Source organism: Syngnathus typhle, linkage group LG5 (assembly GCF_033458585.1).
Source record: "Syngnathus typhle isolate RoL2023-S1 ecotype Sweden linkage group LG5, RoL_Styp_1.0, whole genome shotgun sequence".
Classification (NCBI taxonomy): domain Eukaryota; kingdom Metazoa; phylum Chordata; class Actinopteri; order Syngnathiformes; family Syngnathidae; genus Syngnathus; species Syngnathus typhle.
The window spans coordinates 16,965,248-16,986,841 of record NC_083742.1 but is presented as its reverse complement, the minus strand read 5'-3'; the positions used below and the strand labels follow the sequence as shown (position 1 = coordinate 16,986,841).

General features: G+C 45.6%; 5 protein-coding genes across 7 annotated transcripts; 4 read left to right on the top strand and 1 right to left on the bottom strand.

Annotated features, from left to right (window-relative positions):
• The first annotated feature begins 970 nt into the window (after positions 1 to 970).
• On the top strand, positions 971 to 3,669 carry cfap157 (cilia and flagella associated protein 157). Its single transcript, XM_061278430.1, has 5 exons — positions 971 to 1,053; positions 2,044 to 2,312; positions 2,397 to 2,520; positions 2,593 to 2,839; positions 2,913 to 3,669. The coding sequence occupies exons 1-5, from the start codon at positions 971 to 973 to the stop codon at positions 2,913 to 2,915; spliced, it is 726 nt and encodes a 241-aa protein (XP_061134414.1). The 3' UTR covers positions 2,916 to 3,669.
• Positions 3,670 to 3,827: 158 nt separating this feature from the next.
• gstt1a (glutathione S-transferase theta 1a) lies at positions 3,828 to 5,964 on the top strand. The gene is made up of 6 exons (XM_061279271.1): positions 3,828 to 3,972; positions 4,164 to 4,350; positions 4,427 to 4,514; positions 4,731 to 4,887; positions 5,326 to 5,502; positions 5,744 to 5,964. The coding sequence occupies exons 2-6, from the start codon at positions 4,245 to 4,247 to the stop codon at positions 5,942 to 5,944; spliced, it is 729 nt and encodes a 242-aa protein (XP_061135255.1). The 5' UTR covers positions 3,828 to 3,972; positions 4,164 to 4,244; the 3' UTR covers positions 5,945 to 5,964.
• p2rx7 (purinergic receptor P2X, ligand-gated ion channel, 7) lies at positions 5,961 to 10,507 on the top strand. 3 transcript variants are annotated; one of them, XM_061279126.1, is made up of 13 exons: positions 5,965 to 6,711; positions 7,217 to 7,364; positions 7,647 to 7,718; positions 7,791 to 7,863; positions 7,941 to 8,037; positions 8,356 to 8,436; positions 8,511 to 8,646; positions 8,831 to 8,967; positions 9,031 to 9,121; positions 9,193 to 9,258; positions 9,409 to 9,513; positions 9,578 to 9,685; positions 9,894 to 10,507. In XM_061279126.1, exons 1-13 carry the CDS (start codon positions 6,605 to 6,607, stop codon positions 10,332 to 10,334), a joined length of 1,662 nt encoding a protein of 553 aa, XP_061135110.1. In that variant the 5' UTR covers positions 5,965 to 6,604; the 3' UTR covers positions 10,335 to 10,507. The 3 variants fall into 3 exon arrangements, with proteins under 3 accessions (XP_061135109.1, XP_061135110.1, XP_061135112.1); XM_061279125.1 differs by having other exon boundaries at positions 5,961 to 6,711; positions 8,831 to 9,121; XM_061279128.1 differs by lacking the exon at positions 8,356 to 8,436.
• Positions 10,508 to 10,647: 140 nt separating this feature from the next.
• sh2d3cb (SH2 domain containing 3Cb) lies at positions 10,648 to 21,559 on the top strand. The gene is made up of 12 exons (XM_061279097.1): positions 10,648 to 11,344; positions 12,167 to 12,680; positions 13,493 to 13,523; positions 13,938 to 14,048; positions 14,111 to 14,463; positions 14,879 to 14,934; positions 18,927 to 19,291; positions 19,479 to 19,594; positions 19,725 to 19,896; positions 20,007 to 20,118; positions 20,380 to 20,628; positions 20,691 to 21,559. Exons 1-12 carry the CDS (start codon positions 11,326 to 11,328, stop codon positions 20,852 to 20,854), a joined length of 2,262 nt encoding a protein of 753 aa, XP_061135081.1. The 5' UTR covers positions 10,648 to 11,325; the 3' UTR covers positions 20,855 to 21,559.
• Positions 15,233 to 18,566, bottom strand: LOC133154427 (UDP-glucuronosyltransferase 2A3-like). The gene is made up of 2 exons (XM_061279160.1): positions 18,314 to 18,566; positions 15,233 to 17,019 (listed from the first exon to the last, which is right to left on the bottom strand). The coding sequence occupies exon 2, from the start codon at positions 17,004 to 17,006 to the stop codon at positions 15,432 to 15,434; it is 1,575 nt and encodes a 524-aa protein (XP_061135144.1). The 5' UTR covers positions 17,007 to 17,019; positions 18,314 to 18,566; the 3' UTR covers positions 15,233 to 15,431.
• Positions 21,560 to 21,594: the final 35 nt, after the last annotated feature.

The window sequence follows — 21,594 nt, the reverse complement described above, 5'->3', positions numbered from 1 at the left end:
TTGAGTTGATGTCAGCATAGTTTCTTTTTTGCAAACAAAGAGCATGTGTGTGCGTATGTATGTGTGTGTCTTAATGGGAAGCAGACGCCAGGATGTGTGTGCGTGCCGAAGGTATTAAGCGACATCCTCGGCTTCTGATGGGACCCCATTTGACCGCTTGCCGCCGTTTGCAAGCTAATGAGGTGATGCGTTGAATTCAAAGCAACTTCCTGATGGTCACGGCGCGATTACTGACGAATGATTTGTTAGCTCGTTTTTCTGCAGATTATTGAGAAAATGTGAGCTATGTGAAAAGAGAGTCTTAGTATTAGCAACAAACAAGCCATGGCGGTCTTTTTTCTTCTTTTTGCTGAACAATAAATTATCGACTGATTATGATATCTATTGACTGATCTATTGGACCAGTTTTGCCTTTCTATATTTGGCCTTTTTTTTTTTTTTTTTTTAATCCATTGTTGTAGCCAAGAGCGCTGGGTTAGCATTTGCACCAATAAAGTTTTGACACCATGTTTTTTTTTTTTTTTACATTCTATTTGTCAAGTTACTAATTAAATCAGTCACGCTCAACTTTCCGCCATTTTGTCGTCACCTTCCCGCCGCGTTCAGATACTTCTGTCAACAGAACTCACGAAGCCATCAACAAGAGCGAGGGCGCTCTCTAGTGGCCGTTAGCAGCAGCGCAAACAAAACACGTCGACAAAGCTGAAGTTCTCTGACTGTGACATCACATCTCTTGTTCAAAGCAATTAGGTCACGTTCTAATCTGACGTGCGGGGGGAAACCGGTATTTGAATTCGATTTAAACACCCGTTCAGGCGAGTGGCGGGGTAAAAGTTGAGTTTTCTGTCATGTGCCTGAAGGCATCACCTCCCAGCTTCTTGCCCCTTACCTGTCACAACTCAAATGTTCATTTTATAAAAGATTCATATGAAAGAAGCAAAATAAATAAACATTGAATTAACCATTAACCATGGCGGATGAAATCACCGAGCTTTTGGACACGGACAAGTTGTATCTAAAACAAATACGATATTTGGAGGAGCAGCTGGAGAAGTAAGATAATTGTTAGACAACAATGCTAGCTTGCGAGGTAGCTTGAAGCCCTTTATGTGCGGATTTTACCAATAATTTACCATAAATAAAAAGCAACAATGGTTATAAAATCAGAATAGTGGCTTAATTTTTATTTATTTTTTGTTACGTGTAGGTTACAAATCCAGAAAACAGTCGGAGGTCAGCAACCAACAATTTTAAGAAATTAATCTGTTGATTTGATCTGTTGATAAAATGATTAAGATTCGGTTCTTGGTTTGGGCTTTAACGTGTTGGAAAATGGATCATTTCCAAATGAAATGAGATGTTTGCAAGTGTCTTATTTTGATTTGACACAAAAAGTAGCCATTTCTTAAATGGCGTTTTTATCCATTCTTACATCCTCGTGATGCTGTGAAACGCCATTCGTCACGGCCAAAATACTGTTCCAGTTGAAAGTCCGAACAAACAAACCAAGAATGCACCGAATACAGTACCCGGATTTTCTTCCTGTCTGATAGCTTAAACCAAGTGCCTCGGTTGGTAACTTTTGAATGCTCGGCTAGGAAAATATTCCAAGTTGCTTTTTGTGCTGCTGTCACAGTCGGATGTGAAGTCAACACAACCGTACACAACCGTTCCAATTTCCATAAAGACTTGCATTCTTAGGAAGAACCTATGTTCAGAGGAAGACCGTTCTTGGCGAGTTCATGTCTTTCGCGTTCTTCATAATGTGAAATGGTCAGCCTGTTTGCTTTTATGGAGGACTACAGAAATCTGGGTGTATTGACTGAGTTTGGAATGAAAACGACTTGGACAAGTTCTATAAGATCTCTAGAGGATTAATCCATTTAATGTGATGTTGAGATTAGTTGTTGGTGTAGTTTAGTTGATTAGTTGTCGCACCTCAAGTCGGGTACAGAGCATTGACCAGATTAGCATTAGAACAGGTTAGCATCTTAAAAACCTTTGTCTACGTATCGGCTCATCCAGGTTTGTATTTTCTCACAGATGCCAGACCAAATGCGAAGAGCTGGAGAACCAAGTCCAGGACCTGCTGTACGAGCAGCGGGTGCTGCGCAAGGACAAGGCGGACGTGACACGCTACCTGAAGCGCTCGCTGGACGCCAAAGACAAGAGAGTGGAGATGCTGATGGAGCAGGTGGAGAGCCAGCAGGAGGCGGCGGAGCGTCAAAAAAAATGTATGGAGCAGCTGGAGGCCACGGTACAGCAGCTGGAGGCGCGCATCCAGGAGCTCAACAGTGAAATCTGCGCGCAAGGTCAGAGCGCAGAAACATACAATGGAAACTAGCTAGCTATCTAGTACAAAGGACAAACGTTCGATTTCTTCTCGCCCTTCTCAGTGGAGAAGCTGGAGGCTCAGGCCGGGCAGCTGGTGGCTCTGGAGGAGAAGCTGTTGAAGCAGAAGCAGGACCAGGAGGCCTCCGTCCGTCACCTCAAGGAGGAAGCCGAGCGAGACAAGACCAAGTAACGTCTCCTTCCTACTCTTCCCCCCCCCTCCCTCAGCAGTGTGGAGTATGAATCTTGTTGTTCCGGCAGCATGATCGCCAAGACCATGAGGAACATGGAGGTGGTGTTTGAGGACCAGATGGGCAAGGTGCTGCAGCAGGAGCGGGAGGAGAACAGCGAGAAGATGCTTCAGCTGAAAAACATGCTGGGAGAAAACATGACCCTGTGGGAGGAGAAGGACGTAATGCAGAAGAGAGAGCTGGAACTCTACTGCGAGGTCAGCCGACTCCAAGAGGAGCTCGTCAAGAAGCCCAGACGCAAGCTCATCCGCAGGAAGGTCAGGACATACGCGTACACATGTACATGGGCGACTCGGTACTAAGACTTCTTCTCCATGTTCTTCTTCACAGTGAGCAATCGTGTCAAATGATCTTCTACTGAACTTTCAAAAAGAACTGTTAACCTGCTGGAGCAACAACAAAGTCGATAGGACCAAGAGGCGTAACGACACGTCATGTTCACGGTGGCCTCCAGCAAGACAACGTTGTGAAAGAGCTCCGCATGTTATCTCACTGCCTTCAAACTCCAAAAGTGTCATGAAACGACTTGAAAAACTGTCATGGAAACTCCATAAGTTCTCATAAAAACAGCAGAAACTGTCAAGCTACTCAATTAGCTAGCTGATAGACAAAGCAACACAAAATGAAATACTACATAACACTAACACACACGCGATGGCGTGACATGGTGTCGAATGATTGTAGCTTAGATTACAGTGAGACAAACACAAAGATTCCGGAATGTTCCGTAAATATTGAGGCATTTGGGAAGTGGAATGATAAGACCACCCATCAGCTCCTTGCAAGCAAACAGAAAACCTTGCAAGATGCGAGTAGACGCATACACGTATGACAATACACGACAAAATTAAAAACTACACAACAGATGATACCAAAAAAATGCCACACTTTATTTCACTAGATAACATTACACTCAATTACAATGAAAGAGGAGCTGCGGCTGAAGTTGGCTGTAAACGCACCCACAGTGGCGCAGCCTGCCCACTGATGCGCTGGCCTGCGCTCATCTCTATATTTACCAAAACTGGCCTAACATCCAACAAGCCAGCTCTGAATCTACGTGACAAAAATCAGTGACACAACGTGACAAATTGTTTTACAGGTCACGAGCTGACAGGAGAGTATGATTAACTAACCAGAGCACCAATCAGCAGCTTACTTAAGGCTCCGCCCCTTGAAATTTAATGCTGTGACTTGTTCACGTTTGACTCCCGGGAGAATCACAAGTATTTCCTCCACAATAACGGCCTGCCCTAATCTCTCTTCCTTATTTTCATTCTATGTGTGTGTGTGTGCGTGAAGTGAGTGCAATGCGATCAATATCTCCAGGGTGTTTTTCAAAACACAGTTGTTAACTGAAAGCAGATGTCAGTGTTTTGCCTGCCTCAGGGTAAGACTTTCAGCATTCAAAAGTTGACACAAAGTCAATCTAAGTTCGGCTATGAAGCTTAAAATGTCTCGTGTAGAATTCTTATGATCGTTTCATCCAGAAATTTCACCCAAGGTTTTGTTAGCACTGCGAGAGAAAAAAAAATGTTTCAGTACGACGTGATTGAACTTTTCCCCTGTTTGCGCCTCCAGAAAGGGGTCAGTTAAAGGGGGCGTGTCTACCAAGAGCTACAAAACCTGGTTGCGCCAGCAGCTACATTGCTGTCAGTCAAGATGGAATTGTATCTCGACCTTCGCTCGCAGCCCTGCCGCTCTTTGTTCATATTCGCTCGACTCAACTCTATTCCCTTTGAATTCAAGCTTGTAGACCTTGCCAAAGGTACACACACGCGCACGCGCACCTACACGTATCTTGACACGAAGTTTACAAAACGATTTCCGTGTGTGCCTGCAAGGGGAGCAGTATGGCGAAGAGTTTGGAAAGATCAGCCCGATAAGGAAAGTTCCGGTAATGAAGGACGGCGACTTTGTCCTGACGGAGAGGTAATTAAAAACCTTGGGAACAACCACACGGTTTCTCCGTTGGAAGGTACTTGGATAAAAAGGGAAGACGAAGATTGGAATTTTTAGTGACTATGTGAAAGGGAGGAAAACCAGAAATGTCAAAAAATGTTTCTATTTCCTGGTCTCATGGATTATAACAGCTCCCTAATCAGGATGGAGTGTTTGGAGTGGCTAAGGTTTTTTTTTTTTCCCCAGCGTGGCCATCCTTCAGTACCTAGCTGAAAAGCACGCGTGCACCCTTCCTGACCACTGGTACCCGGCCGACCTGCAGAAGCGGGCACGGGTCAATGAATATTTGTCCTGGCAGCAGATGAATCTGCGAGCTCACGGGTCAAAGGTTTTCCTGCTCAAGGTAGGGCATCCCTAGGGCCTACTTTACTCAACTCAGCGTACCTCTCACCACTAAATTGTAGGTCATGTCAGTAACGATGTACACAAAAAATGAAAATCATGAATATAGCTGCAATATGGTCCTTTATACAAACATACAGTAAAGACGGCATTAAAAAGAAGGTAAAATTTGGTTTTCTTTGTGAGAATTAGCGATTCCGATGTGGATGCTTCTAGTCTGCGCACCTTGGCCACCAGGGGCAGTACAGGCACGTGGACATACTACATGGAGGTGGTCCTCAAGCAGCTCAGACCTTTTTGATAGTAAAATCATATCTGTAGGAGAAAAAAAAAATGGGGGGCAGCCATTTTGGATTTGGGGGCTGCAATCTTAGAATTTTGGATAGTATTTTTAAAAGAGAGAGATTGAATAGGACTTGGACAAATGTGTGTGTGTCAGAACATGTACCCACTGGTGATGGGCCAGGAGGTCCCAAAGGACAAGATGTCGTCTGCCGTAGAGGAGCTGAGCCAGTCTGTGGATGTGCTGGAAAAATGTTTCCTTGATGAAAACCTGTTCTTGTGTGGCACCTCCATCTCCCTGGCTGATTTGGTGGCTATAGCTGAGATCATGCAGGTGACGAAATCTCAGTACAAAACAACAAACTAATTAGCTAACCAACTAGCAAATTAAACAACAAACAAATTAACTAGCTGCTAACTGACAAACTAGGCGACTAACTAACTTTCTATCTACGTAAATTGAGTAATACACTAGCTACCTATTTTACAATAGCAAAATAGCTTTGTTTCTGCCTTTTTTTTAATTTTTTTTAAATCTGTGATTTGAAATCTTATTTGTGTGTTGTTGTATTTAGCCTGTGAGCAGTGGCGTGGACGTGTTCTCAGGGCGTCCTAAGCTGTTTGCCTGGCACGAGCGCGTAAAGAAAGAAGTTGGCCATGCGCTTTTTGACGAGGCCAACGCTGCCATCATGCTGAGCGGCGGCGTGGGGCAGTCGCTGCGTGAACAAGGATTACCCCAAATCTTCAAGGACAAATTCAAGAAAGCTTTCTTGTAAAATAAAAAGATTAGAACATGTTTATTGAAAGCTCATTATAAACATTTCATATATTATATTCATATATATATTATATTAATCGATTATATTGATTTTTTTTGTGCAGACAAAATATTTTTTATTTGTAGTACAGCAGATACAATTGGACGAGAAGGACGGTTGTAATTATATCTAACGACCTCTAGATGTCACTGTTTCTCCACTTGATTACTTCACCGTCTCCCTTTTCTGAGTTTGTATGCATGTTGACATGATAGCAAACCTGTAAATGTTTGAAAGCTATAAAAACAGGATAAAATCAAATGTTAAGGGCTTGTACAAAAGCAAACATTTTCAAGTCTATCGATAAAACGAGGCCACGTGACAGCTGCACTTTATGTTTTGAGTTTTTGACTGGTTGGCGTCACGTGGGAACAAAACTTTCACTTAGATTTTTTTTCAACATGTGCATTTAGCATATCTTTATGATTTCATAAAGTAGATAATTATGTTGGGGTCTTGTACAAAAAAAAAACAAGAATTTTTTTTTCACAGCTGCAGTTTGTCAATCAAACGTGACCACGTGACCTGGCTCATGCCACAACACTGCAGAGCGGAAGAAATCAGGCGTTCGCCTAAAAATTCTAGTTCTGGTCTAAGAACGTTGGTATCAACGGCAAAATGGTCACGCTGTGCAGCTACGAGACTACCAAGCTGGTCCGCATCCACAGCGTCCCGCTGGGCACGCTCAAGTGGATCCTGAACGCATCGGTGCTGCTTTTCATATGGTGACGTCGCACTATCCTCTTTTGAGCCTACGTAATTAAAAAACATTGTGAATATCATTTAATCATATTTGATAGAAACATTTTCAACGTATGTTTTGAAATGTTGGCTGTTTGGTTGGCGTGGGAACAAAACTATCACTTTTTTCCCAACACGCGCATCTTTATGACTTCATAAAGTGAATAACGTGTCCCGATTTACTTATTTTTAATTTTGTACTATGCATTCATATTTTGATTTCTTTTGTCTTCAATGAAGTGCATTATTTTATTAAAGATGTGAATGCATACAATAGCTAAATGGACAAAATGCGCAGGCTATCTTACAAAATGGGCAAGCTGGAAAGACTGAACAGATTACAATGCTAAATGGGCAAAATGTGAGAGCTAGCATGCAAAATGAAAACACAATAGTATATATTAGACATGCTAAATGGGCAGACATGTGGTAGCATGCTCATTTGTGGGTAATGTGTGTGTGTGTAATAAGTGTTGTTTTTCTTGTTAGCCTGTTGATGTTGTGGAACAGGAAGTACCAACAATTTGATCAGGTGGTCAGCTCTGTGACCGCAAAGGTGAAGGGCGTGTCGCACATGAAGTTGCCCAGTGAGGGGGCCGTCATCTGGGACGAGGCGGACTTTAGCGGCTCCTTGCAGGTCAGAGATCCCCCAAACGTTTGAACGTTGTTGCTCATGTCTTTCTTTGAGCCTCTGATTGGCTGTGTTAATTTGGACTTGGTCATGGGTTCTTAATGCTTTTTATTTTTGGTGGGTCTCTGTCATACCTTCAACCAAATGATAGACAGGCCTACCAAATTTCATATTGCTAAGTCAAACTGGCTTTGAGGGAGCTGAATGAATTCTTGTGCGCCTCCTCTGCGTAACATTTTCGAACACATACTTCATTGTTTTCCGCATTTGTGGCTGTTGTCATCTTAGGACAAGAACTCTTTCTTTGTGGTCACCAACATGATTGTGACCAAGCACCAGAAGCAAGGAAGATGCGCTGAGGTACCTCATCATAATGACGTGTTGTCATGGCAACTCATTTTAAAGCAAATATTTTGATATTTTGACTCTCAGTCACCTTCTAGTGGCCGGCGGTGCCAACATCACAATGACTGCAAGCAAGGGGCCTGGGACCAGCACAGCCATGGTATTTTGCATTTCCTCGTTCATGCGACACCTTAAAAAGTGGACGTTATCAAAAGCTCACCTTCCGACCCCGCCCAGGGATACAGACAGGCTCGTGCATCAAGTTCGACGCATTGGACAGAACGTGTGAGGTAGCGGCTTGGTGCCCTGTCGAAGTCAAAAGCAAGCCGCCAAGGTACACGCGGGCAGTTTCTACTTCCTGTCAGTAAGCACTGTTCAATGTTAACATGACCAGTGCACACTGTACTACATGTAGGCTAGCTAGGTCAGTACATAAGCTAGCATGCTAAATGGATACAGTAGTGAGCATATAGGTCAATAGTAAACATGCAGGCTAGTTTGCCAAATGGACAATGTAAAGATGTAAATAAGTGCTCGCTAACATACTAAACAAACAAAGTAGGTATCGTGTGGCCAATTGTGCACAAACATTTAGCCTTTCATGCTAAATGCTATGTATCATGCAAACAAAGGTGCGCGTGTGTCCGCGCAGGCCTGCTCTGCTAGCGTCTGCTGAGAAGTTCACAGTGCTTATCAAAAATAATATACGGTTTCCTGCCTTCAACTTCATCAGGTGATATTTTAACGCATATTGTTCTCCATCAAACGGGATTGCTGTAGTCATGTATGTTGTGGTCTACCTGGTAGGAGGAACATCTTACCTGAGATGAACGCATCCTACCTGCGTGGATGTCAGCGGGCGAACGACTCTTTGTGTCCAATTTTCACCCTGGGAGACATCGTCAACCGGGCCGGGGAAAACTTTTCAACCTTGGCGGTGGAGGTACGGAGAGGATCCCTGGTAACGTTCTGTGTCGACGCTTGCAGCAACACATTTGCATCTGGTACCGACATGCTCACACTTAGCATGAACTTGTTTGCACCTAGCATGATCAATAATAGTCAACCGGCCGGGCCCACTCGCTATGGACAAGTGTTGCCAGCCAACTTGCTCATTTAATCCACAGGGGGGCGTGATAGGCATCCAGATTAAATGGGACTGCAATTTGGACCATCTGACCAGACACTGCCTGCCTGCCTACTCCTTCCGACGTCTGGACCAGAAGGAAAGCAACAAGACCCTCTACCCTGGCTTTAGCTTCAGGTACCATTTCAAGAGTCGAATATTCCTCAACGTGATTATTCACGTTTGTCAAATGAATGTCAGGTTTGCAAGGTACAAGCCGGTGAATGGCGTGGAAGAGAGGACTCTTTACAAAGCTTACGGCATCCGCTTTGACATCATGGTTTTTGGACAGGTCGTAGTTGTTGTTATCACTCATATGAACGATTTATTTCATCATTTTTATGAGGTACATTTTTCTTCCAGGCGGGAAAGTTCAGCATCATTCAGCTTATCCTCTACATTGGCTCAACCTTGTCCTACTACGCTATGGTAGGATCCCTCGGTATCAATATTTATCGACCGATTCTCACTTGGTCAGTCAATTATTTGAAGGCGCCTCGGATGACGTCAGGCGGCAATATTAACTGCTTATAGTTTGATGACGTTTCTTCCAACTTTGTCCATCACCTGTACTTGCAGACGACAGTTTTGATGGACTGGGTGATCAGAAGCAGCTGCTGCGTGGCCGAGGCGGGACGGAATTACTCCGAGAGGAAAGTGGAGTCCATCCCGGACAAAAAGGAGGTTTGACATGCTCGTGTCATGCGATATTTAAAGCAGTAAGTTAACGGATTCTCGTGCGTTTCAGTGCATCCTGTGCGTGTCGTACGTGGACGAGGACGACATCCGTTTGGTGAAAATGTCTCATAAGAAACGCTTACAGGACGTCAAGACCGTTCGTGTTCAGGCACGACGGGTAAATTAAAAATCATCGAGTATCAATCATGTCCCACCCGGTATCACATGTTGTTGAATGTTGCAAACACGTGTTGCTTGCACTTAGTGTCAATGTAGCAGATATCGTATTCGCACTAGGTATCGACTGGTTCGCTCCGATGTCGTTAGGCCAGATATTTTTCTTTCAACACAATTTCTCCCATGATTTCCCGTCTTTGTTCTGCCAGGAGGACGTTGGGCACATGACCGCCACAGTTTGCCTCCTAACTGACCCTCAGTCCTCCCCTCTTCCGTTCCCCAAACACTGCGCCCGTCCTCCAAGTTGGTGTATGTGCGGCGGTTGCAGCGCCTCGCCCTTCCCACAGGAGGAGCTGTGCTGCCGGCACAGCAGCCAGGGCGCCTGCGTGGCCGCGTCTGCGCTTTTTGACAAGCTCTTACTCCAGCGCACCTTGCTGGAGGCGCTGCTCCTCTATCGAGAACCCCTCGCTCAGACGCCACCCAGTGCCGCCGCGCTACGCCGCTGCGCTTACCGCCAATACGTGGCGTGGAGGTTGGGGGTCCCGCCGGTTGACACACAACCTGCCATTCCACGCTGCTGTGTGATAAGGATCAGGGAGGCCTTCCCTAGTCCGGATGGACAATACGGTGGATTCACCTTGGCTAACTAAGTGGAAATGTAGACCGAGGAGGGCTTTGTCCAATATACCAGCTCAACAGCACATTTTGTATGGATCATGTCGTATATGTTTGAAACTTGAGACAAACGTTAACATTTTGATGAAATTCGCTGAGATAACAATACAAGCATCATTTCAATAAAAAGAAAATATTTTCTAACTCATGTTTTTTTCCCCTCCAGTTGTTGACTTTAAATTGTTTATTCTCCACATCCCCTGATCTTAACTACCAGGAGGGCAAGGAAAAATTCAAAATCACAACTGCGGGAAAAGGAAGATGCCCTCTGTCGTCATGGCAGTGGAGGACACTTTACATCAGGTAAAGTCACCCAGCATCAAACAGCTTGGCCGCAAGACCCTTGACTGGAAAATTGTTAAAATCATAATACTATATTTGTCATGTTTCTTATCAACAACTAAATTGAGAGTCCGAAACTTTGTACTTTTTAATGAACAGTGGCCGAACAAAGCACAACACACTTTCATATGGGCATACAACATATGTAAACTGCGCTGAGATGTATCAGTCCGCACAGGAAAGTAGTTCCAAACACTCCACTTTATGCATAAATACATAAACTCACTCTACAACTACGTACGGTGGTAGGCTATTGTGTTTTATTACACGCAACTATATACACACTTTTGTATAATGCAACAGCTACACACTTGGCCGCATGTATATGTACTATTGTAAATATTTATATACCACAGAAGATACTGAACAACCTAATTGTGTGACTGCCAAGTCATATCAGTTCCAGGAGATGTTGACAGGACAGGAAATGTTGTAAGACTGACAGCTCCTCCCTTGAGTGCGTGCGTGCGTGTGTGTGAGTGTACGTGCTTGTGAGCGTGTGTGTTTCCGAGGAACGTGAAGCACAAGTAACGCCCGTCACCTCATCACACCTACAAATCAAACTGAAGGGGCTGCATGACAGGAAGTGGATGAAGAAACAGTTTGGTGTGAACACAAGCTGGCATGAAGAGACACAAACACTGTAAGTTCCCTGAAAATCTACTGTTATTATTCATGTTATTTCTAAATTATACATGTTCTTTTCTACTCTTGTGTGTGCACGCACGCGTGTTGAGACAAACACGTGGCTTCGACTTGCCTCTGTCGACTAAACAGACCTTTTTTGTAAAGTGATGTCAGTCGCTAGTGTGTGTGTCTGTGTGTGTGTGTTTGCTCGTCTACAAGCATTAGTGGGTCATTATAAGCGTCGCACAGTGGTAGTGTTGTGTAGCTTGAATGGACAAACAGTCAGTCAGTGCTCATGTCCCGTCTTCATTTATTTTTTTGATTTTCTTTACACCCACCAGGCATCACTGAAATCATTCAATCTCGAAAAGCTCGCCCTCGCCGAAATTACTTAAACACGCATGTGATGTGTATGAAAACATCGAATATTGTTGTCCACTAGATGTTTGAATGTGCTTTCAAAACAATTTTGACTTAACCTGCACCCACAATTTTATTGACAAACATTTGATTGAAATATACTTGTCATACAGTTGTTAACTGCACCATAGCAATCAACAAATGACTGGAAATAAATTCTGGCTAATCAAAAGGGTCCAAATGCGCATTCAGCACCCAGCACACGTCAGATGCCTGACGTGGTTGGTCCTCTAGCCAGTTTTCATCACACCTGCCACCTTGTACATTTGAAATCATTCATCTTCCGTAGCGCCAATGTCACGAGGGTCGCGGGTATGCTGAAGCCTATCCCAGTAGTCTTTGGGCAGTAGTAAAAACAGAAGGAGCCACCTCCAAATATAAGTGATTCTGCTAACAAGCTATTTTTCCCGCACGGTAGCCTCTGGCTGGTTCGGGAGCCTGGCAACCCTCTCCCTCCGCCGCCCGAGCTCCCGACGCAAGGCCTCCGCCCCGCCGCAGGACGGGAGCAGGATCTGGCCGGCTGACGACACAGAGACCGGCCCCCAGCTGCGCGGCTACGCCCGCTCCAGTGCCATGTACACCCATGTGGGAACGGTGCCTCGCAGTGACAGGCAACCCAGCAGGATGAACACGGACTGGGAGGAGGGGGAGGCGAGGACAGCGACGGCAGAGCATGTGCGGGACTCCCCGCTGCTCGGTGCTCTTTCCAGCCTCAGTCTCCACGCTGTAGCGCAGTCCAGCTGTTCTCCGGCCGAGCACGTACAGGACATGTCTAAAGGAGCTCCGGCTGGCCGCGATGTGTCCAAAGCTAATTTGGCTCCATTGGAGGTTTACAAAAATATTCCGGTCCCTCAAGACATTTACGTGCACATGGATGCTGTAAGCAGCCCGGAAACCGCAAAGAACTCACAAGAAGTGGAACACTTGCACAGGTGAACATTTTATTCTTACTATTTTTTCCGATAAACATTAGAGCCTTTTCTGATGCACGCGTTTAGTCGTACTGACAAGAACTAACTTACAAGGTCACGAAAGAACTCACCAAATCAATCACTGAAAACTCATTAACTAAGTTCTGAAAGTTCTCCAACGCAAACGGTAATCATAAATTAGTAACTCAGAAACTAACTCACCGACTAACTAAATACTCTCTCAATAGCTAATCACATTAATGAATAACCTCAATGAACCTTTCATTTAACTCACTAACGACATGCAGTAACAAACACACCAAGTAATTCTCAAAACAAATACATCACTAACTAACCTAACTAACTAACTAACTAACTAACTAACTAACTAACTAACTAACTTTTATTATTACCAATCTGTTGAATAAATAAGTTAAGTATAAATCGAATAAAACAATTATTTAATATTTTTATCAACTCTATTAGATAAATAGATAAATAAACCCTTTCTCATGGACTTTTTTATCAACTCTATTAAATAAATAGATAAATAAACCCTTTCTCATGGACTTTACATCTGTTGTTACCATGGGAGCACAGCTGTGTGTGTGCGTGTGTGCGCGTGCACAAGCACATGTGTGTCTGTGAGTGTGTGTCATAAGAATCAGGAAGTGCACTAAAATGGATGCTACTTGGGGGACTTCCTGTGTTAGATGTTGCCTCGAGGAAGTCGTTAAATCACGAAGCAACATGCGTGACATACTGATTGCAGTTTTTGCAGACAGTACAGATTTTTTTTTAACCATAGTGACCCAATACATTTTTTTTTTCAGTCCAATGGATGGCTGTGGCGAATACGTGAAGGTGAGATTCATCTCATTTCTTGACTTGGATGGTGGTAGCAGTGGCACACACGCACATGCGCACACACAAACATACATGCACACGTGCACACACAAACATACATACACACACACTCACACACAGCGCAGGCTGAAGAATAATACGTCACAGCACAGCAGGATTTTTGGCATGAGAACAACCCTACTGTGTGTGTGTGTGTGTATAAGTGTGTAAGGCCACAATAGCCTCCCTGAGTGATGTCCCCTTTCCTCAATGATGTTGCTGTAGCGACCAGGCCAAGACTCCAATCTGGTAGCTCTGCCTATTGTGTCCTTCATTGGCATCCCCACCCCCTACCCGACCCTCAATGTGGATGCCAACGGCGGGTCGCTTCTCGTGATTCTATCTCGGTCACTCACTGTGATGTTCTTCAAGTTCTCCCAGGACGAGAAGTTCTGGCAGGAGAAGCAGCTGCAGGAGGAACAGAAACTGAGCGCCGCCAACCTGAGGAGCCACGCCTGGTACCATGGATCAATCACCCGACAGGTAAGACTCACACGGCGTCTCCACATTTCAAGACACGAACAGTAACAGGCTGGTCTCCTCAGGTTTCCGAGGCCCTGGTGCTGAACCAGGGGGACTTCCTCATCCGGGACTCCGAGTCCAACCCGGCCGATTTTGTCCTGACAACCCGCTGGGACCAGAAGACCAATCACCTCCCCGTCCGGAGCACGACAGCGCACTGCGGGCTCCTTTACAGCCTGGACCAGAAATCTTTCGACTCGATGCCCGCCCTGGTGCGCTTCTACGTGGGCAGCGGGGCGCCTCTGACCCGCCGGAGCGCCGCCCGGATCCAGCGACCGGTCAGCAGGACACTGCCGCTGCGCCACCTTGAGACGACGATTGGTTTGCCGCCATGTCAGCCGACCCCGAGCCAGGCGGAGGAGGTCTGCCCCAAAAGGTTGGCAATTTGGTCATTTCAAGAAGGCACGTCTAAAAAGGCTCCAAAGAAGCATTTTGGGGTCAAATGGTCCTCAACTCAACCGTAAAAATGATTTGAAAATTCAGTTCCTGAAGCATTTGCCAAGAATGTCTAGAATGAGTGGATCCACAAAATAGTCCGAATAGTCACCATTTTGAAGTGGACCTTTAGGGGTCAATTGGGTCAACTCGAACATACTGTGTGTTTTTCAATTCCCGCCCCCTTACCAACTTAGCGACGTGCAATTTGGTAAGCACACCTCTCATAATGGACACACAACACAAGGAGATCAGCCATTTTGGATTGAGGTGGCCATTTTCCGTCGGCTCTGGTCATTTCCAGGGAATAGCTAAATGTGTACGTCGCTAACATTATGTTTTCTTTATACACGCAGCGCCCCGTCTTTGCACCGCCGACAACCTCCGCTCTCTTCCCCTCCTGATGACATCCGTGAGTATCCTATTATTTCTCAATCAATCCACAAATAAGTTCCTCAAATGATGTTCTTATGAAGTTAACCCTTTGTTTCTTTGTGAAATAATTACACCATCACTCAGATAGAGAAATAAGATCCAAAAAGGGCATGGACAATTTTGTCTTCGAAAATATTTAAGTGTTTAAGCTTTGCACGTACTAGTCATTTTGACATTCTAAACATAAATTCAAAAAAGAAATTTCTAAACTTCAGGAACAAGCAATCATTTGTTTTTAAATAATAGGAGAAAAAAAAACAAGCATCGATCCAAGCAAGGATTTAAAAAAAAACGTTTTAATGGATTTTTTTTTCTTCACAACTTACATTTGACTATCAGAGAGTTTTGTTTTAATGCCATGTTGATTTTGGAGGAAAGCAGGAGTAAAAATGACCCAGAAGACAAATGAAAATGTATAAATGTACCGTACTGTATATGAACACTGAGTTCAGAGATAAAAACAGAGTGAGAACGTCATTCTTTTTTCAACTTGCTTCGGTAAAACAAACATCGGTAAAGGAATTTGAGCAGCATCCCGCTGATGGTGGCCACGGTTAAGGCCACGGCCATCAGGAAGGCCGCTACGTCCAGGCAGTGGTACTCTATGGTGGACATCTTGTAGGAATCGGTCCTCAGGTGCGGCGCCCCTTTGTGCCTCATGACGAACTCGATCCAGAAGACGGCGCGGCTCAGAGCGGGGATGGGCTGGTCGTGGTGCAGAGCTGACAGGCGCCGCATCTTGTCGGCGTAGGACGGCTGATGCAGAACCGCTTGGAGCGCCTCCAGGAAGTTCTCCCGGTTGACCGTGGCGATGTCCAGCACCTTGGCGACCCCCCTGGTCTCCATCCGGAATAAGTTGTCGTGCTGGTCAAACATGAGCGGGAGGCCCACTAGGGGGACGCCGTGGTAGATAGCCTCCTGGATGCCGTTGGTGCCGCCGTGCGCGACAAAAACTCGGGTTTTAGCGTGGCCTAGGAGATCATTCTGGGGGAGCCAGTTCAGGAGCAGCGTGTTGTTTCCCAGGGTCGATGGACGCTTACCCTGGTGCCTCCAGATCACCTTCTGGGGGAGCTGGGCGAAGGTGGCGGCAATTCCGTCAGTGATGTCTTCTGGGAGGTCTGCCACGAGGGTCCCGAGAGTCATCACTATGACCCCGTGCTCCCCGGAACTCTGCACAAAGTCCTCCAGCTCGGCAGGGAGCGGCCGGGCCGGCTTGCATTGGAAGCCAGACATGTAGACCACGTTGGGCATGGTGGGCCGCGGGAACTCAAAGGTGAAGTCGTTCCTCATCAGCCAGATGTCCGCCGACTGGAAGAGCTCCAGGTAGTGCATATCCGGGCCAAAGTATCGGCGGACAAAGGGTTTGTAGGTGGCGTCCGACACGTACCAAATCTGCCACCGCGTGAACAAGTAGTACATGACGTTCTGCAAACGCTGGACAAACGTCATCTTATCTGTCAACTTGGCTCCCGGTATGGGGACGTAAGATAAGGGCGAGGGCGCGATGGCCAGATGCGCCTCACCCTGGACGATCCAGCGGACGTTCAACACCAGGGGGAGACCCAGACGGTGAGCCAGGAGGACACCGCCACCTATCGCAGGGTCAGCAAGAACCACCTCGTAGTTGGCTTCCTGTAGGTTCCGCATCATCTCCCGGTCCTCAAATATCTTGCCCATCATGTCCACTGTTTGCTGGTTTAGGTTGTAGAATTGGTTGACCAGCTCGATTTCTAGCGCCAGCTGCTTCCACAGGGAAGCGCCGGCCCGCCTCAAGTTGAGCATCCGGGTGACAAAAGAGCCAAAGCTGACCTTATCGAAGCCACCAGGGAAATTCAGAGTGATGGTCTTGTAGAGGTGCGACTCGGGTTTGATGTACCAGCTGTCGTAGATTCGCAGCACGGTGATGTCGTGGCCCCGGGCGTGAAGCTCCTCGATCAGAACCTTCATGTTGATCCAGTGACTGCCGTCGATGGGGAAGACCAGGATCTTGCCGCCCGCAGCTCCGCCGCCAAATGCGCAAAGTAGCGCCGCCAGAATCAGCAGTGCCATGTCTGAGGCCCGACTATGTGGAGAGGATGTTTCAATTCAATTACATTTTTGGGTTATCAGTGGTGCTTCTTGGAAAACAACCCAAATGCTGAATCAGTCTGTATAGTTCAACTCACAATGGTTTGTTATGATTCTCTAGGATACAATGCTTTTGGTTTTTGTGTTTCGGTATGACGTGATTCACTTTTGGGTACGAATCTTTGCGGTTGACTTTGTTTTGATTCGGAAAAGTTTGTCCTTATTGGTGTCGTTCACTTTGATTCGTTGCAGCGGCTTAGGACGCGCAACGTTTTTGTTCACTCGTTCAGTTTCGGTATGGTTTTGTTCAGTGACATTGCGTCATTCCGATTCAGTGCAGTTTTCGGTTTGGTAAGGTTGAATACAATTCACTTCAGCTTGCACACATGCTGCTCTAATTCCTTGTCCTCTACTTGCGTAACGTGCTTCCTGATTGCGCAATGACATCAATGGGTGGGAGTTATAAGGCACGAGATCCCAAAAGGCTTGTTTGAGTTGTTTTTCTTTTTATGCTCCTCTCACGTTACAGCACAACTCAAAGCCTAACACTTAACTCTTTATCGAGGCCCCGAGAGGAACCCTTTACCGGGTGCGAAGGTCAGGGAGGCGTCGAGTGAGGTCGTAAACTGAAGTACGAACGTCTTTTAAAAAATATTTACAAATCAGTCAAATTAATTACAAAAAAATGTAATCAGATCAAATATCAAAGATATACAAAACACAAGATAATTACTTTAAAAAAAATGCATAATTATATATTAACATTGTAAATAAAAATTAAAACAGAAAAATATTAAAATACTAACCATCCATACAGAAATTCAAAGAATTACGATTATGAAGATGAAAGAAAGAGACAAGAATATTTTATATTTAAAGAAAATCCCTGATACATAAAGAAAATAAGGTGGATATCAAATAAAAAATAGTGAGTAATTCAAAATGTTACAACCTTAATTTCTAATCTAGGTAGTGGAAGTTTCACAAGCGCATCAGATTGGCCCTGGACAAAATTCTCTGCTTCACCCAATCTTTTCTTTTTATGTTAAAGCGGAACAGATTGTGTTAAGTTTCTTTCCACAGTCACACACAGCTTGCTTGTCATCACTGACTTGAACACACACACATAAAAATTATGTCCTGACAAAAACATAATTTTGGTCCATTTTCTACCCAAAAAACAGCACCAAAACCCTTTCACGCTAAACTGGAAGAAAGACGGAAACATCTGGAAGCCATAGCCTTCCTTCCTTTGAACTGCCGTGCGGCGAAAGGATCGTTTGACTTACCGAGAGAGAGCGAGTGTGCGTGGACAGGACGGGCTCTGACGATTGACTGGAAGTGGACTCGGCGCCTTCACTTTTTGTCACGGTCACATGACGTAGTTAAGGCATCTAATTACCGTAATGACCTGGCATGGGCTAGTTTCCCGTGCACATTTTTCCCAAGAGCGTTCAAAATTTAAATGGGTTTTGAATCTCGGAAAGACAAATTGAGTCGGAACAATGGATCATAAATGATTGAGCCTAATCGTGCTCTCGATTGGTCGTTTATCATGAATGATTTGACTATTGTTCCATTGCAGATGAGTCAAGTATCATTCTGAAATGAAAGTTTATTGTTCTGCATCAGCCAAAAAACCATTCTGGAAAAAAAAATTGAGTAACATTGAACCCAATGACACAAAAGGGTTATCGGAGGGCGTGTGTGCGTGTTTGTGTAGCGTAAGTTGAAGGTCTCTCCCACGTGTCGTCAATCTGAGGATACACTTTGACCTGAACAAGCCATTAAAGAAGTCGACGCAATTTTTCTGAAATAAAGCCTGAGATCAGATTACAGTGTCGACGCAACGACTCTTTCTGGCAATCGCTTCACAACTGTTTTGCATTCTTCCTCATGCAGCTCGTCTGTCCACCAGTGCCGCCCCATCACCATCCCCCTCCATAAGGTTGGATCCCGCTCTTCCTGAACTCCACCCGGACATCCAGGCTACAAACCCGGACGGCAGCTGCTACACGGAGCTCTACCCGGGCCCCCAGAGCTTCGTGGAGAGGCTCCGTGAGGAGGAAGGTCCCAGGGCGGTGGACGTTGACCTCCCTCTCGTGGTGGAGACGGCGTCGTCCTTTGCTCCCACCAACTACTGCTCGCCACTGATGCCTGGGGAGAACAAGCCCTTGGAAGTGGGCATCCTGCAGCGGGTGAAGGAACTCCTGGCTGGGACGGACCCCCATACGGCTGCCCGACACATTACCAAGTGGGACTGCACGGTACTGATTACCCCCCCCTCCGGATGCAACTGAACACTAGGCTGATCGGTAGCTAGCTAGCTAACTTGATCGAAACAAAAACAAAACATAATGTTCTGTCAGGATTAAAATATATTGAAGTCTGATCAGAAGTGGAAAAAAATGGTGATTGATCAGATGATGACTTTGCAGTTTTTGTCTCCGGTAGGTCGCTCGCATCTTGGAGGTGCGTCCAGAGATGCAAAGGATGATGGGGGTCAGCTCAGGAGTGGAGCTCCTCACGCTGCCGCACGGACAGCAGCTCCGATTAGACCTGCTGGAAAGGTGAGTGGCACACCGGCCACGCTCACCTAAGAAGATTTTGCCATACTTAGCTAGCCAGAAAAGAATCCCTAAAAAACGACCAAATCACATCGAGCGTAATTTTTGTTCACGTTGTACGTACGTGACACAGGCTGCATACTATGGCCACCATGTTGGCAGTCAACGTGTTGGGATGCACCGGCACCACCGAGGAGCGAGCCTACGTTCTGCACAGAATGATTGCCATTGCCGCCGAGCTCAAGAGCAGCATGGGCAACTTGTATGGATTTGCTGCCGTCATGAGAGCACTAGAGCTGCCGCAGGTGAACTGCACTTGGCACAGGGTTTGGGGGCTTAGGTTAGGAATTTGGGGTTAGAGGGCAAAGGGCTACTCCTGGTTCCACAATCAAGATGTATTCTTTATGCTGACCAGGTGACTCGTCTGGAGCAGACGTGGACGGCATTACGGCAGCGGCACACAGAGGGCGCTGTTCTCTATGAGAAAACTCTCAAGCCCTTCATGAAAAGTCTGAACGAGGGCCGAGGTAAACCACTGACGGCATGCGCTTAAGTAATAGTCACAACACTGCATTTTAGAGCCCTTTCCGGTCACTGTACTTTTAACGGAAAAAAAACTTGGAGAATGCTAAGCTCTTCCAATAAACTAGTGCATTAGGATGCTGGCCAAGAAAAATAAAAATACTATTTGGCCATTAAAAAAAGATATTTTTCAATTTGTTCACAAAAAGCTATGGAAAAGTCATGTTCTGCCTTGAAAACATGAAAACTGTGCATATGTGATGCAGAAAGTTGCCCTGCGTCCGGCACTACCTTTCCTCACGTCCTGCCGCTGCTGCGCCTTCTGGAGAAGGGCGCAGCTGTGAACGAGGGACCCCAGGGGGCGGAGGAGGACCCGTGGGTCTTGGGGGCCGAGGCCTGGGAGATGGCAGAGGCCAGCGTTGATGTAGATGTGCTTATGTTCCACCTGGCAGCCGCGAGGAACGCCGCCCAGCTCGGTGCTGTCTATGCCACTAATGCCTTCAGCAAACTACAAGGTAGAACAACATTAATATAACACTAGAGAATATTGTCATCAGCTGTTTATATGCTGTTACAGACTTCCAGGAGCAGTCGGACATCTCCCAAGTATTCTGCACAGACTTCCAGATGCGATTGCTATGGGGGAGCAGGGGAGCGGCGGAGAGCCAGGCGCGCCGCTATGCCAAATTCAACCAAGTATTGACTGCCTTGTCCAAAAGGCTGGAGCCTCCAACGTGCTGACTCGGGAAAACGACCATCAACATTAAGAGTTACCTCAAAGGGTGGAGCTTAGCTTAGCACGCAACAGGTAGCGGGTTCGACTTTTGGCTTAGTCCACAGTGAGTAATGGCCACAGTGAGTAACTCACAGATTGGCTTTACACTGGCTTGCAAATGTAAAAAAAAAAAAAAAAAAAAGTTTGCATTGTCTCCCCCAACAGTCGAGACTTACAGAAGTCTTGTACAACTTTTATAAATTTATGGAACAAAATAGGTGAAGGCTGGACCTTCACTACCCTGTAGTCAACTGTCCAAAACACACAAGAGGGTCGTTTTAAAAATCTTTGTGTGTGTGTGTGTGTGTCTGTGTGTGTGGGGGGGGGGGGGGGGGTTAGTTTGTTCATCTGGAACATTAGTAACTATCCAATTGATGTGAATTTAATTTTCTTTTTGTATTACGAGTGAGATTGTAAAAACTACTAATAAGTCTACTCACACGTTCAGATGTATGTATTGTGTGTAGAGATGAAATGTATTAAACCTGAACTATGTTTTTTTTCTGTTGTTTTTCCATTTGATTAATTTCTTTTGAACTGGCCAAACCGAATGAGGGAATTACTTTTTAGTGCTGTATATAAGGATTAGGGGATAAGGGTGGACCACATTCGGGCACACACAAAAACAATGGTTCGTCAAAAGCCATAGAATAAAAATGATGAACAAACAATTCTTTTTTTTTTGTTGCCAAATTTTCTTATTGGA